The 12,388-nt window shown below is 38.1% G+C and overlaps 2 protein-coding genes across 27 annotated transcripts in view; one reads left to right on the plus strand and one right to left on the minus strand.

Annotated features, from left to right (window-relative positions):
• LOC117163125 (uncharacterized) overlaps positions 1–12,388 on the minus strand; it is a 215,715-nt gene that overhangs the window by 37,409 nt on the left and 165,918 nt on the right. The gene's annotated exons all lie outside the window — the stretch shown is intronic.
• On the plus strand, positions 6,180–12,331 carry LOC117163130 (uncharacterized). The gene is made up of 4 exons (XM_033345178.2): positions 6,180–6,573; positions 7,294–7,399; positions 7,633–7,841; positions 9,554–12,331. Exons 1-4 carry the CDS (start codon positions 6,370–6,372, stop codon positions 10,166–10,168), a joined length of 1,134 nt encoding a protein of 377 aa, XP_033201069.2. The 5' UTR covers positions 6,180–6,369; the 3' UTR covers positions 10,169–12,331.

Below are 12,388 nucleotides of genomic sequence, written 5' to 3' on the forward strand. Positions count from 1 at the left end.
TTTTCATTTTTGTGAAAATGCGAACGTTCCGGTTTGAGAGGAAACGCGCGCAAGCAAACAAAAGAAGGAGACGCGGACATAGTCGCGGTGTCGTTTCGTCCAACGATGACGAAGATAATATTCGTGTAAATCAAGGCAGACTTCTGTCTTCTCGTCTCGTTTTTACGCGAAGGTCGCGGTAAACCGACGTGTCGTCGATTTCACTCTGATTTTACGATTCATTAAATCTCGGCAAACTTTCGCGTTTACTTCGACCAACGAGACAGATCACACATGCAGATAACTACGTTGCAACGTGAACAAATTCCGTAAAAGCTTTGTGACACTTGCATTTACGTACATAAATAGGCTGACGTCTTAGACACACGAGATCACCTAAATTTTTATTTAGGTCTTCTTTACCATCTTATGGAAAGATCTTCCAGTTGACAAAGTTCTACCATTGCACGCAAGGGCACGCGTAGCGCTGGAAGGAGCCCTTTCTCAAAGTCATTTTGTCACGAGCTTTCGAGGTGATATTTTTAAACGGAACCTTTTTTTCATCCATCTAAAGCTACAAAGAAATTGCATGGTCCGTGTTTTAAGTAAAAGCCGGTTCCATGCGAAACTCGTTCGGTCCCTGCACAGTGTTCTTCCTTGTTTTTCATCAAATTCGATATGTAATATTCGAAATTGATACGAAAATGACGTAATATAGGAAAAGTTTATCGTTTAGTGAGAGCGGTAATTTACGCCCAGGTAATACAATCTAACTCAATATTTTAAATTTGACGTCTAGTTGCTTTCTCTTTGCCTTTACTTTGATTTGTTATTTCCTCGTACACAGCCGTTGAAAATATTCGATCGAAAATTATCTAAATATACCTCGTGTCCAATAGCCATTTAATAAGACACAATACGGTAAAAATAATACGAAGTTAACATTTGTTTATAATAATAGAACGATCGCAAAATCAAAAGGATAGGAGAAATTTGATTTTTCTTATTTTGCTGAGTAACATATAAACAAAAACGCGGATTGTTGCTCTCTTGAAACAGTTGCATAAGTTTATGTTTATTAACCAGGCGAAGGAGCTGCCTAAATATTAGCCAGGCAACACTATGTTTTTTATAGGATGCTGATATTTTGAAATGGCTTCTTTCACTGTCTAATATCCTAGCTCTGCTTTCAAAGTTGCGCAATCGTTATACGAGCCTCAAACCGATCTATCGCTTAACTACGTGCCTGTTATTTCGAACGAAAACCATTTCGTCCTATGCGTCATCGTTCGAATAGCAGCGAGAGGAGAGTGACCAATCGACAAAGCTATTGTAAATGCCGCGGCTTCAAATCCTAACGACTTCTTCGATTTCTTTCGAACTCCTTCAGCTACACTCCTCGCCAAAAAAGTAGTTCACGCGTGCTATCTTTAATTTCTCAATGGCGCGTGTAAAGTTTGTCTAAATGGCGTCTGTAACGTATAATACGAAAACATTATGAGCTCAGGTTAGGTAATCAGGTCCAGAAATGCGTTTTGCATGAGTATTTATTTGTTCTTCGATTAAATTTATGTTTTTTTATTATTCTATTATTATTGCTTAGTCCTCTCGGTTTTGGACGAACTTTTGGTTTTACATCTCTTGCGTCTATTTCTCTTCTTATACAGGGTGGTTGGTAACTGGTGGTACAAGCGGAAAGGGGGTGATTCTACGCGAAAAAAGAAGTCGAAAATATGGAATAAAAATTTTTTTCTTTTTTTTTTTAATTTTTCCATCGAGACGACGATCTACAGTGAGATCCGTTATAACGAGACGTGATAAAGTGGACGCGTACCGAGCGAAAATTCAAAGTCGATTTTCTCGAAAGCAAAGCCTCGAACGAAAAATTTTTATTCTATATTTTCGACTTCTTTTTTCGCGTAGAATCACCCCCTTTCCGTTTGTACCACCAGTTACCAACCACCCTGTGTGTCTACCTCCCCTTTTTTCCACTCTATTCTATTACACTACCTTGCTTATTCTACCTCTGAAAACTAAAACTAGAAACTATAAATTAGCAACTAATGACTAAAAACTATTGCCACATTGGTCTTTAGCCTCCTTGCTGTGCATCCTTCCTGTCGTTTGCCCTTCTCTTCTCTATTATTGCTTTCAGTTCTGTTAAACCTTCTCCAGTTTCACTTAGCGTTTTTCCTATGTCCTTTGGTCCTCCCGTTATTTCACATTCTTCTATTACATGTCTCAGGTTTTCTTCTTTCCTTCTACATAGTCTGCATCTTGTTTTCCCCTCTTCTTTCCAGTATTCCCTTGCTTTGGTCTCGTTTTCGCATTTGAATCTTGCCAGTATTCTCCTGTTCTTCCACTTCATCCTCCCTTCTAAGTACTTTGGTCATTTTTCTTTGACTATGTTTCTGTAGTGTATATTATACTTGGATTCCCTTATCCTTTCCCTCTCTCTTCTGCTTCTCTCTTTCTTCTTTCTTCTATAACTTGGTCTGCTGTCACCCTTTCTTGCTCCTTTCTTGCTTCCATCTGTGTCCCTCCCTTTCTCACCTCTTCCAGTCCCTTCTTTCTCTTTCTTGCTCTTTTCCCTTCTTGGCCATTTCCCCATTCTCTCTCTCTCTCTCTTTCCTTTATACACTCCTTTCTACTAATTCCTTTTTTGATTCTAGGGCTTTCTCTTCGTACCTTGCTGCTCTTTTTAATGCTTTTTCTTTTATTTCTATTATCTTGCATTCTTTTATCAGTATATAATTTGGTATTGTCATATCTAAGCCTAATATCCATTTCGCATATCTCCTTTGTACTCTAATTAAATTTATGTATAGGACACTATTTATTCTGCCACTGATGAACTTGATACTTGTCTTGGCGAAATAACCGATGCCGGGCCAAACCATCACGCTGCCTCCTCCCATTTGTCGTCGAATTGCCGACATTGTCTCTTTTCTTATGTCATGAAAATAATATTGCGATCCATCAGGACCATCCAAGTTGAATCTTTTTTCGTCTGCAAATAGCACCCTTCTCCGTTTCTTTTTCCAATGCACCGTTTCTTTTGCAAAGCTTAAACGTTCTACTTTGTGTATCGTTGTTAACGAAGGATTCCTTTTTCAATTTTAGTCTCTTAATATCTTCGCAGGATAGTAGAACTCGACGAACACTCGAAACACTGGCACTAACGCTAGATTTTTCCATTATTTGCTTCGTCGTTAATTGCCAGTTGGAAGCTACACTCAACATTGCTCCGACCAGTACTTTTCTTTTTGCCATAATCTTCGACATTTTTTAAGAAATTCCGTATTACTTTACGACTTCTTCTTATTATTTTCGATATTTCTGCTACTGATAACTGTTGCTGTTTTAGTTCAAGAATTTGCTTTTTTTCAGACTCGTTTAATTTTTTTCAGCATCCCATACTTACAAATTTATGTAATATTGTACTGTAATCTTTATTCGTTGATAAATCATGAACTACTGAACAGAGTGTGCTATCATTTCGTTCTTAAAATAAAACAACTTTTTTGCTGCACACTAAACCTCATAATATTTTTAATTATTTTCAACCAACCGCTTATTCTGAGCTCGTAATATTTTCATATTATACGTTACAGACGAAAAATTTTACACGCGTCATTGAAAATTTAAAGATAGCACACCTGGGCTATCTTTTTGGCCAAGAGTGTACGCTCGAGGCTCGTACAGTGACGGCCAGTGAAATAAATGGCAAGTGACAAATAAGCAAGCTGCTAGCAACCGTCCAGTAGTGTAATTAATTAACAAAATTGATGGAAATTTTTAGGCTTTGTGGTCAAGTAGGTAAAGAAAACAACTTTGCCCCACCACTCGCTGTTAACCAGCTACGACCATCCATTTCTTCAATGGAGTTCGCTCATTCAGTAGCTTGTCACTTTGTCACAGTAGTTGCCGGATTCGTTTGCCAAGCGGACCACCTGCTTCACTGAAGTTTGGGGACAAGCGAAATTTCTCGTTCAACCAACGATTCGTACACGTACGTACATAAAGTGGCTGACGAAAGTATTCAAACACTTACACTTACAAATTACAATTAATAAAAAATGTGGTGCACTAAACTAATTTGTTCAAACAATTTGGCATGTATAATGATGGGAAAGTCTCAAGATTACACGAGTAAAATTTGAAAACGACTGAATAATATAGACAGGAGTTAGGATACGTTTATTAGAAACATTCATGACAAGTGTCTCACAAAAGTATTCTAACGCTGTAACACTGTTGATAGGTTTTCATCTTCCTTTGCACCGAATGTAAACATCATTGCTAAATGAAAATATTGGTACGTTCGCTTGATCTTAGGATATCGTTCCAGTAACAGTAACGTAAAAGTGTGCACAGTAGTATTTAAAATGAATATCAAAAAGTCTGGAAGAAAAGTGTGAAAGAGAAATAATATTCCGATTACATGTGGATGGCAAATCATATAACGAGATTGCCGGAATTGTGAACAGAAGTAAGTGAACGATACATTACAACATAAAAAAGTCAAAGAACGAGGGAACACTTGCAAACAAAGCTCGATAGGTCGACCAAAGAAATTGACTGGAAGAGAGGAGAAAGTTATCATTGGCGAATTAAAAAAAAATCCTACTACATCCGCTGCTCAACTCGCAAGTATGGTAGCTGATATGTTTTATAAAGAAGTTCACCAGGAATTATGTCGACGAATCTTACGAAACAGTGATTTTCATGGAGAGTACCGCGAAAGAAACCATATATTAATGCGGTAAATCATAAAAAAAGATTGACTTTTGCAAAAACCTATATTAATAAAGATAATTCTTTTTGGAACGGTCATCTTTTCGGACGAGTCAAAATTTAACATTTTTGGCTCGGGCGGTCAAAATTATGTGTGGAGAAAACCAAATACGGAATTGGAAATTCGTCATTTACATCAAACAGTGAAACACGAAGGTGGATCGGTCATGGTGTGGGGTGCATGGCTGCCAGTGGCACCGGAAATTTGATATTTATTGATGGAACACTTGATAAATATCAATATTTAAATATTTTAAAAAATAACCTTGAAGAAATTGCCCGTAAATTAGGATTATTGGAAGATTTCCACTTCCAACAAGATAATGATCCTAAACATACTGCTAGAAATGTGAAAGAATGAATCGTATATAACACACCATACGTGTTAATTACTCCACCGCAAAGTCCAGACATAAATCCTATTGAAAATTTATAGGCTGAAATGGAAAAAAGATGAAATAAATTTCAGATAATCTGAAAGCAAGTACTGAAAGATAAAATTATAAAAATATGGAACTCCGTTGAGTGTAGTTTTTGCAAAATCATTGGTTTACAGTATGGTATGTCGATTGAGACACACTATTGCTGCTAAAGTTGGCCCAACAAAATATTAATATCAAATAATTGAATAATATATGTAGCGTTCAAATACTTTTGTCAGTCACTTACAATCCTTTTCAAATTTTACTGATATAATCTTAAGACCTCCATCTTCCTACTGACATCTGCTTGTCTAAGCAAATTACTTTAATGTACATTATTTCGGTCATTCAAGCGTGCATATGCAAGCGTTCGAATACTTTCGTGAGCCACTGTATGTATTTACGAAAATGGACGAAAATACGACGTACAATGTGTTCATTAATATAATTAATAATAAATAATAAGATATAATAAAACCATAATACAGAAGATTATTAAAAGCAAATTTTGTAAACCTTTTAAAAAACATCGATCAGATCGTCATAGCATCAGACGATTAATATTGCAACGATGAGAAACTCTCCAAAAATTCAATGATTTACTTTCTCTTCTCCAATCGCTCTAAATATAATTTTGTGAAACATTCTTTCGTGAACATGAGAAACAAAAGACTAACGGAAGATTAGGTTAAACCTGAGACAAGATCAGCAACAAGAATTGCAGAAAATACGCAATACGGTCCATGATACACGATTTATACGAAGCAAGAAACAAGAAACAACCAAGCGGAACGTTAACGCGAGTATCATCGTACGAAGTAACTGTAAGACGCGAGTACGTGAAAAGAAACGGTGAAATTACTTCGAATTTAGCGGTCAAACGATTCGTCGACTGGTATCATGGACAAGGTGCTCCTTCCTCTTCGCTATTCAACCTGTTCACGCGGGCTGTGCTCGCCCGCCTTACCTTGCCACTAGCCTTGCTTAGTGTTGTTTACTCGCGTCGACTGTTCGCCACACCGGGCTTCGTTTCTCCTGCTCGAGATCGAACGTACAAGCAACCGACCAACTCTCGCAATTATCCAGATTTCGCTCAGAAGGACGATCCTTCGTTTCGAGATTAATCGAACGACCATCAGCAGACGATCGCTTCTTGGAAGAGGCTAAAGGGATGAACGGATCGAGCGGACGAACGGAGAACTCGTCGAAACTTTCTCAAACTTTCGACAATCGTCGAAATTATGCCATTGAAACCGTTCGTTTGATTTTATTGGGTTACGCAATAGTTCCATGTTGGGGGTCAACGATGCCGATAGAACAGAAACACGAGACTCCTATGCACAAGGTGGAGCTCACTCAGAAGGGATACATTCAGGTGAGAAAGTTTGGAAAGCTTAGAAATCGCTTCATTTTCTTCTTTACAATGAGATCTACGATGTTTGCAAAAGTTTGCAAAGTGTCTGTTCTTCAGAAGGGAAAAAAATTCTTTTCTAAGTATTAACAAAAAGATATTACGCGTACGATTAGATGTACGACAAATTAACAAATTAAGATTGATTGGGTTATAGCGAGTGATGGATTAAATCATAGTCAATTTAATTTCATTAAGTTCATCCATAGGATGCAAGATTTTGTTACGTTCGTTGCCCCGTTACCGATTATGTAGAAACGCATAATCATCTTATTCCAGACACGTAATCGTAACAGTCGTTCATTGGCTAATCCTGTACGCACATTTAAGGCTTTGATCGAACGTATGCCGCTGGAAACGTTTAACGGAATCCGAGATCGTTAAAAGTAAAATGCCTGATTTGGTTACGGTATCGAACAAACCTGGTCATAGAAAGTTCTTGTCTTTTTTTCTACCACGTTATTTCCATTCGATCTGTTCTTTTTTTTTCTAATCTCGTTATGTAACTTTTCCACATCATTCGTGAACATCTTCATCGTGTCGAAGAAATAAATTTTTAAAAATTTGTCTACTGCTTAAAACGCAAGAACTCGCTGTAAAATTGCGCAATTCTTCGATCGATTCACGTGCATATATTCGCCGATTTTTTGCATCTGTATAAACAGAGGAAACGTGGATTTGCAGTTTCTACGATGGGAGCTGCCAGTGCCGGAGTTGACGGAGTTCACCTTCTGCCTGTGGATGCAATCGAATGATCTCACTCACTCTCATCCCATATTCTCCTACTCGAGTAAGTAGACTCAAAGAACGTCGATGCGAACGTTTCTCCGTTTCGTGATTATCTTCTGGCCCCTTTCGTGCCTTTACGCAGCCAAGCAAACAGCCACGAAAAGCATTTTCACCGCTCAGAGAGTCGCTGGCTCGTGCCGGCTAGTCGCGTTTCGTTCGCTCGTCTTGACCAAGTGGTATTTAATGTTGCAAAGATGAAGTGTTAATAACTGTTTACGCGATTGCTTCCGACAGAAGACGAGCGAGAGCGACTGGTACGATCGTGGATAGCGCCACATGGCAGGAGCATTCACCTTGAGATCGGAGGAAAACAGGTGCTCGCGATGCCGACCGATATTCTAGAGAATCGATGGTACCATTTCTGTCTCAGTTGGGAGAACCAGGCCGGGCTCTATGGACTCTGGATCAACGGCCAGCTCTGGGCTCAAGGTCATTCCGATCAGGTTCGTCGAATTTTCATCTATTTTGCAAAGAAGGACGATGAGAAAGTGAGGAATTTCTATCACTTCGTATGCTACTTGTTGTCTAAAATTCTAACAACACCATACCAAGGTCATACCAAGTAGGTCGTAAGTTATCAAAAGTGCAATCATTCGTAGCAGACCCAATGGGAAAATTCTAAAAATGTAAATGAAATTGGTGGTGCCAATGCGTAATAGTTTGCCTTAACACTTTGACTGCCACGCCAAAATCACGTGTTTCATCTCAGGACGTCACGGGAGTATTTTTATTATTCAAAGCATATGATGGCAAAATAATGATAAATTGATGATATAAGACAATATTCTTCCCCGATGGACCGTCTATCTTATTGGTGGTCACGGGTGACCACCGTGACGCCTTGGTAACAGTTGATAGCGACATATTATAACAAGGCTTCGTTTATTGCAACAAACCATTCGCTTTCGTTATTTCGTCGTAGGCAAAACGTGCGGAATATATTGTTGAAACGTGTAGAAGATATTAGTAAACAGTATTAGGATTATTTTTATGATTTCGACGAAACATTCGGCTGAAATGGTACAGGTCCGCAAGAAAAATTATGTTTGCGATAAACAAATGGTAGTGTAGATTACAAGAGAGGAAAATGTGCTGTAGATTTATCACATCAAATGATAGCATATTCTACACCACATAGAAGGACTCTCAAGTGGTATATAAAATTAGCTTTAGAGTTATTGTTAGATACATCAATTTCAAACGCGATGATACTCTATAAACAAGCAACAAAACTAAAAATCAAGTTATCAGATTTTAGAATGGCACTCGCAATGCACCTCACACAGTGCCATTCGCCAGAGCCGTCAAATATACTTATTCGACAAAGATTGCGACACGAAATGCAGAAGAAAGAAGGGCAAGCGTACCTGGCACGAAAATTTTGCAGAGAGTGGTATAAAAAAATGTTAAACAATTGGGATGAAAAATTGCTATGAATCGGACGAAAAAGGTGATCACCTATCGTCCAGATTGTATCGATGAGCCACATTTATGTTTAAAGTGTTTTAACACAGTGCACCGTTAGATGCAAGAATTCTTCTCATTTTTTTATTGATGTTCTAATAAAAATGTTTGATTGTCCAATGGACCACTTTTAATTTCAAAGTATCGTCTATTTATCGGTTATATTCGAAATGCCCAAACTGTCAATTTTCATTCAATTTTTACAATTGTAAGAAGTTGAAGTGGTTCAATGACCACCGTGGCGTCACAGGAGAAACCGTGACCAACGTGGCAGTCAAAGTGTTAATTCGTCGCGTTCCGTCGTAATTAATTGACAACTTCAACAATATCTTCTTACCTGCCCCATCACAAAATTATAGATTTTTCTTTATAATATAATAGCGTTATAGCTTTATGATATAATAGCGTTCGAATATTTGCATTTCACGTATTCGTGTGGAGGCGAAAAAGTTTCGACTCGCCTTTCAGGACACTGACAACTTCATCCACGCTTCTTACAACTTTCCCATCAGATTTCCCACAAATGATTGTGTTTTTACGATACTTTATTACGGCTTACATAATGTGCCTGAAGGGATAGAAATTTCCCATTTTCTGACTATTCTCCGCTACGCGGAATTTCCCATAGAAATCTGACTTACTACGCTGCTGAAAGGCAAATTATTTGTACGAAACTCGTGATCGATTTTAGACGATAGGACACAGGATCCCTAGTGGAGGAGACATCGTGCTGGGCCAGGAGTACACGGACTTTGACAAAGGGCTGGAGGACGGTATCGAGGGTTCTGTATTGGGCTTCAACCTTCTTCTAGCTTCGGCTTTCGATAACCCGCGCACAGACTACCAGCTCGAAGCCTCCTACGATTCGACTCGGGTGTCCACCTCGAGTTACGCCACGGTTCCGCTTTTTGCGAGGATTCCAACGAAACTGATGCAACGCGCCATCGATTATGGAACGCGAACGAGAACACCTTACACATTCCTGCCGACTAATCCCAATAAACTTCGAGGACGTGGCTACGACAAGAACGCCGTGTCTCTGCCTCTGCTGACCGGCACAGCTAAATCCATCTCTTCTGGAACGACCGACCCATGGCGCGATGCTACGAGCATAGAACTGTCCAGGTTGCAAGATCAACCTCTAGGACTGCAATTGATAACATTGTCGTACACACACTGTGAAATTGGTAGAGGAAGTCCTTACATCGGTGGTAAGCTGATGTTGATCTCGTGGACCAGAACTGCGGTTCGTATTTTTGGTGGAGCTTTGTTGAAGAACGTTGCCAGCGATTGTGGCAATTTCTAAGAATTTGCAGCAGCAGCTCTCTCACACTGTACGATAGAATCGAAATTGCTGTAGACACAGCCAGTAACCACGTTTTCGAACGTAGAGAAAGCGTTTAAATTTAAAGAGTGGGGCATCAGACTGGAGTTGTAAGGTCGTCGTCGCCAATATGGCCATACGCATATGTATTATATGCGCGTGAAAGATAGAACATTGGTGCAAACGTATTTACATATAATGTCACAGTTACTCGTCGTATCGAAGTTCCAACGTCTCTGTATTTATATCGGGTTGGCGACTAAGTGATTGCGGATTTTGTCAATACCGCCTAATGACAAAATCCGCAATCACTTAGTTGCCAACTATTTCTGTATTTCTTTGCCATTTCCATATTTATCGAATGGTATAAGAGTGTACGATTTAAGTGTCGTGTCGCTGAAACGAATCTGTGAACGTATCAGGTTATGTCGAAAGTTTCTTTCGTTTTATAAGGAAGTAGCAGATGCACAACATTTTTTCTTTTATGTTATTTTATTGAATTATGTTTGATCTATTTTATTCTATTATTACAAAATGGATCATACATGAAATAATATAAAATAAAAAATGTTGTGCATCTATTGTTTCACTCATGAAACGAAAGAAACTTTTCGGACAATCTAATACATGTTACAAGATATTTGTCAGAAGCTATACCTTTGGGTAACAAAGATCATGCTATTTTATAAACTATAATACGTACACACGATGCGAGAACATCTATACCAATGTATAGCACTAACTGTATACGTATGTTTAAGACTAGTATTCACGCTGTTTATTTATTTTTCACTAACAATGTACGTATTAACAACGTATGTTTGCAATAAATGTCTTGTACTTCTCTATACATTTTTAGATTGCCTTCATATTTTGCTGTTACAATCGCGATAATCGTTACACTGCTAGTGAAATTTCAGATTGTACATAACACGTTTATAAAACGTTCCGACGATTTGATGACATTTATGCGTTATGCTGTTAACACTAGAACGACCACATCAGTGAAATTGACTGGTTTTACAATTTTATTTTCAAATTTCTACTTCGTGTTATATTCTTTTCCGCAATGATGTAATGACTTTCGCGACGATAACTAAAAGACTAATATAATGAATTTTATTTTGTCTTGTTATTTCTATACTTAAACTCGCCCCGCTCGACATTTTTTTTTTTTTTGATAACTGTATTATCACGTAAATAATTATTGTATACTCGATACAGCGTCCTTATGATATTCAACACTGAATCATCGATCACGCACCCCCTTTTTTTTGTTTTTTGGTTATCATCTGCGCTCCTCGATATTATTACTATTAATAATATTTTCGATAAAAATAATAACTAATTATTGCACCTGGGCCCATAACCTGTTGCGATCCTACCTCTGAGTATAGAAATAACAACATTTTGTTTTTTATGTATTCAAACTGAAAATAATTTTACATCAAGGCTACTTATACCAATACCAGTGAAAATGACTGGTACTTGTCAAAGTGTAAAAGGGTGCTGCAATCTGTTTATCGAACCCCAATTAACCAGTTTCCTCGTTTTCTACAACTTGTCACGCGTTTTTCAAATTTTTCGATATGACGATATCAGTTATCAGGAAAATTCCGGATCGATCGCTGGATCGCTAGATGCTAACACTAGAAACACCACACCAGTCAAAATGACTGGTTTATGACTGGCCCCAGATGGATTAATAATACCAAAAATGTACTATGTAACATGGAATTCCTTCCGTGAGAGAGTAATAAATCAATAAATATAAAAATATTGTATTATTAGGTATTTTTTAAACACCAGTCGTTTTCACTGGTTTTGATAGAAATATCTTCGTGTTAACTATCGGTAGTTCTAGTGTTAAACACACGGTAAGCATCACGTACCATTGCGTTTAGTTTGCGATCGGCGAACCACAATCTCGTTTCATAGCGCGTCCCAATCGAATTTCGCGAAAGAAACGCGAGAATACGGGTGGTTGCGACACCCGTAGAAATCGAATAGAAAACGGAAAGCTACGAACACCACGAGCTTTCCTTTTACCTTATTTATTTTCCGTTTGTGTTTCTTCCTATGTATATTCAAATTATCGATCGATTATCAATAAATAGTTGTATACAATTTTCACCTAACGTATGATCTTCAAAAGGAACGCAATATTTGCGCAATGATCTAATCTTCCTAATTATCAGCGAA

The sequence above is a fragment of the Bombus vancouverensis genome, chromosome 16 (assembly GCF_051014615.1).
Source record: "Bombus vancouverensis nearcticus chromosome 16, iyBomVanc1_principal, whole genome shotgun sequence".
Taxonomy (NCBI): domain Eukaryota; kingdom Metazoa; phylum Arthropoda; class Insecta; order Hymenoptera; family Apidae; genus Bombus; species Bombus vancouverensis.

Bases quoted from the DNA above. Each gene is read 5' to 3' on its own strand.
- LOC117163130 (XM_033345178.2), top strand. From the start codon at position 6,370: ATGAACGGATCGAGCGGACGAACGGAGAACTCGTCGAAACTTTCTCAA. The intron at 6,574-7,293 runs GTGAGAAAGTTT...GTGGATTTGCAG, and splicing joins CTCAGAAGGGATACATTCAG to TTTCTACGATGGGAGCTGCC. The intron at 7,400-7,632 runs GTAAGTAGACTC...TGCTTCCGACAG, and splicing joins TCCCATATTCTCCTACTCGA to AAGACGAGCGAGAGCGACTG.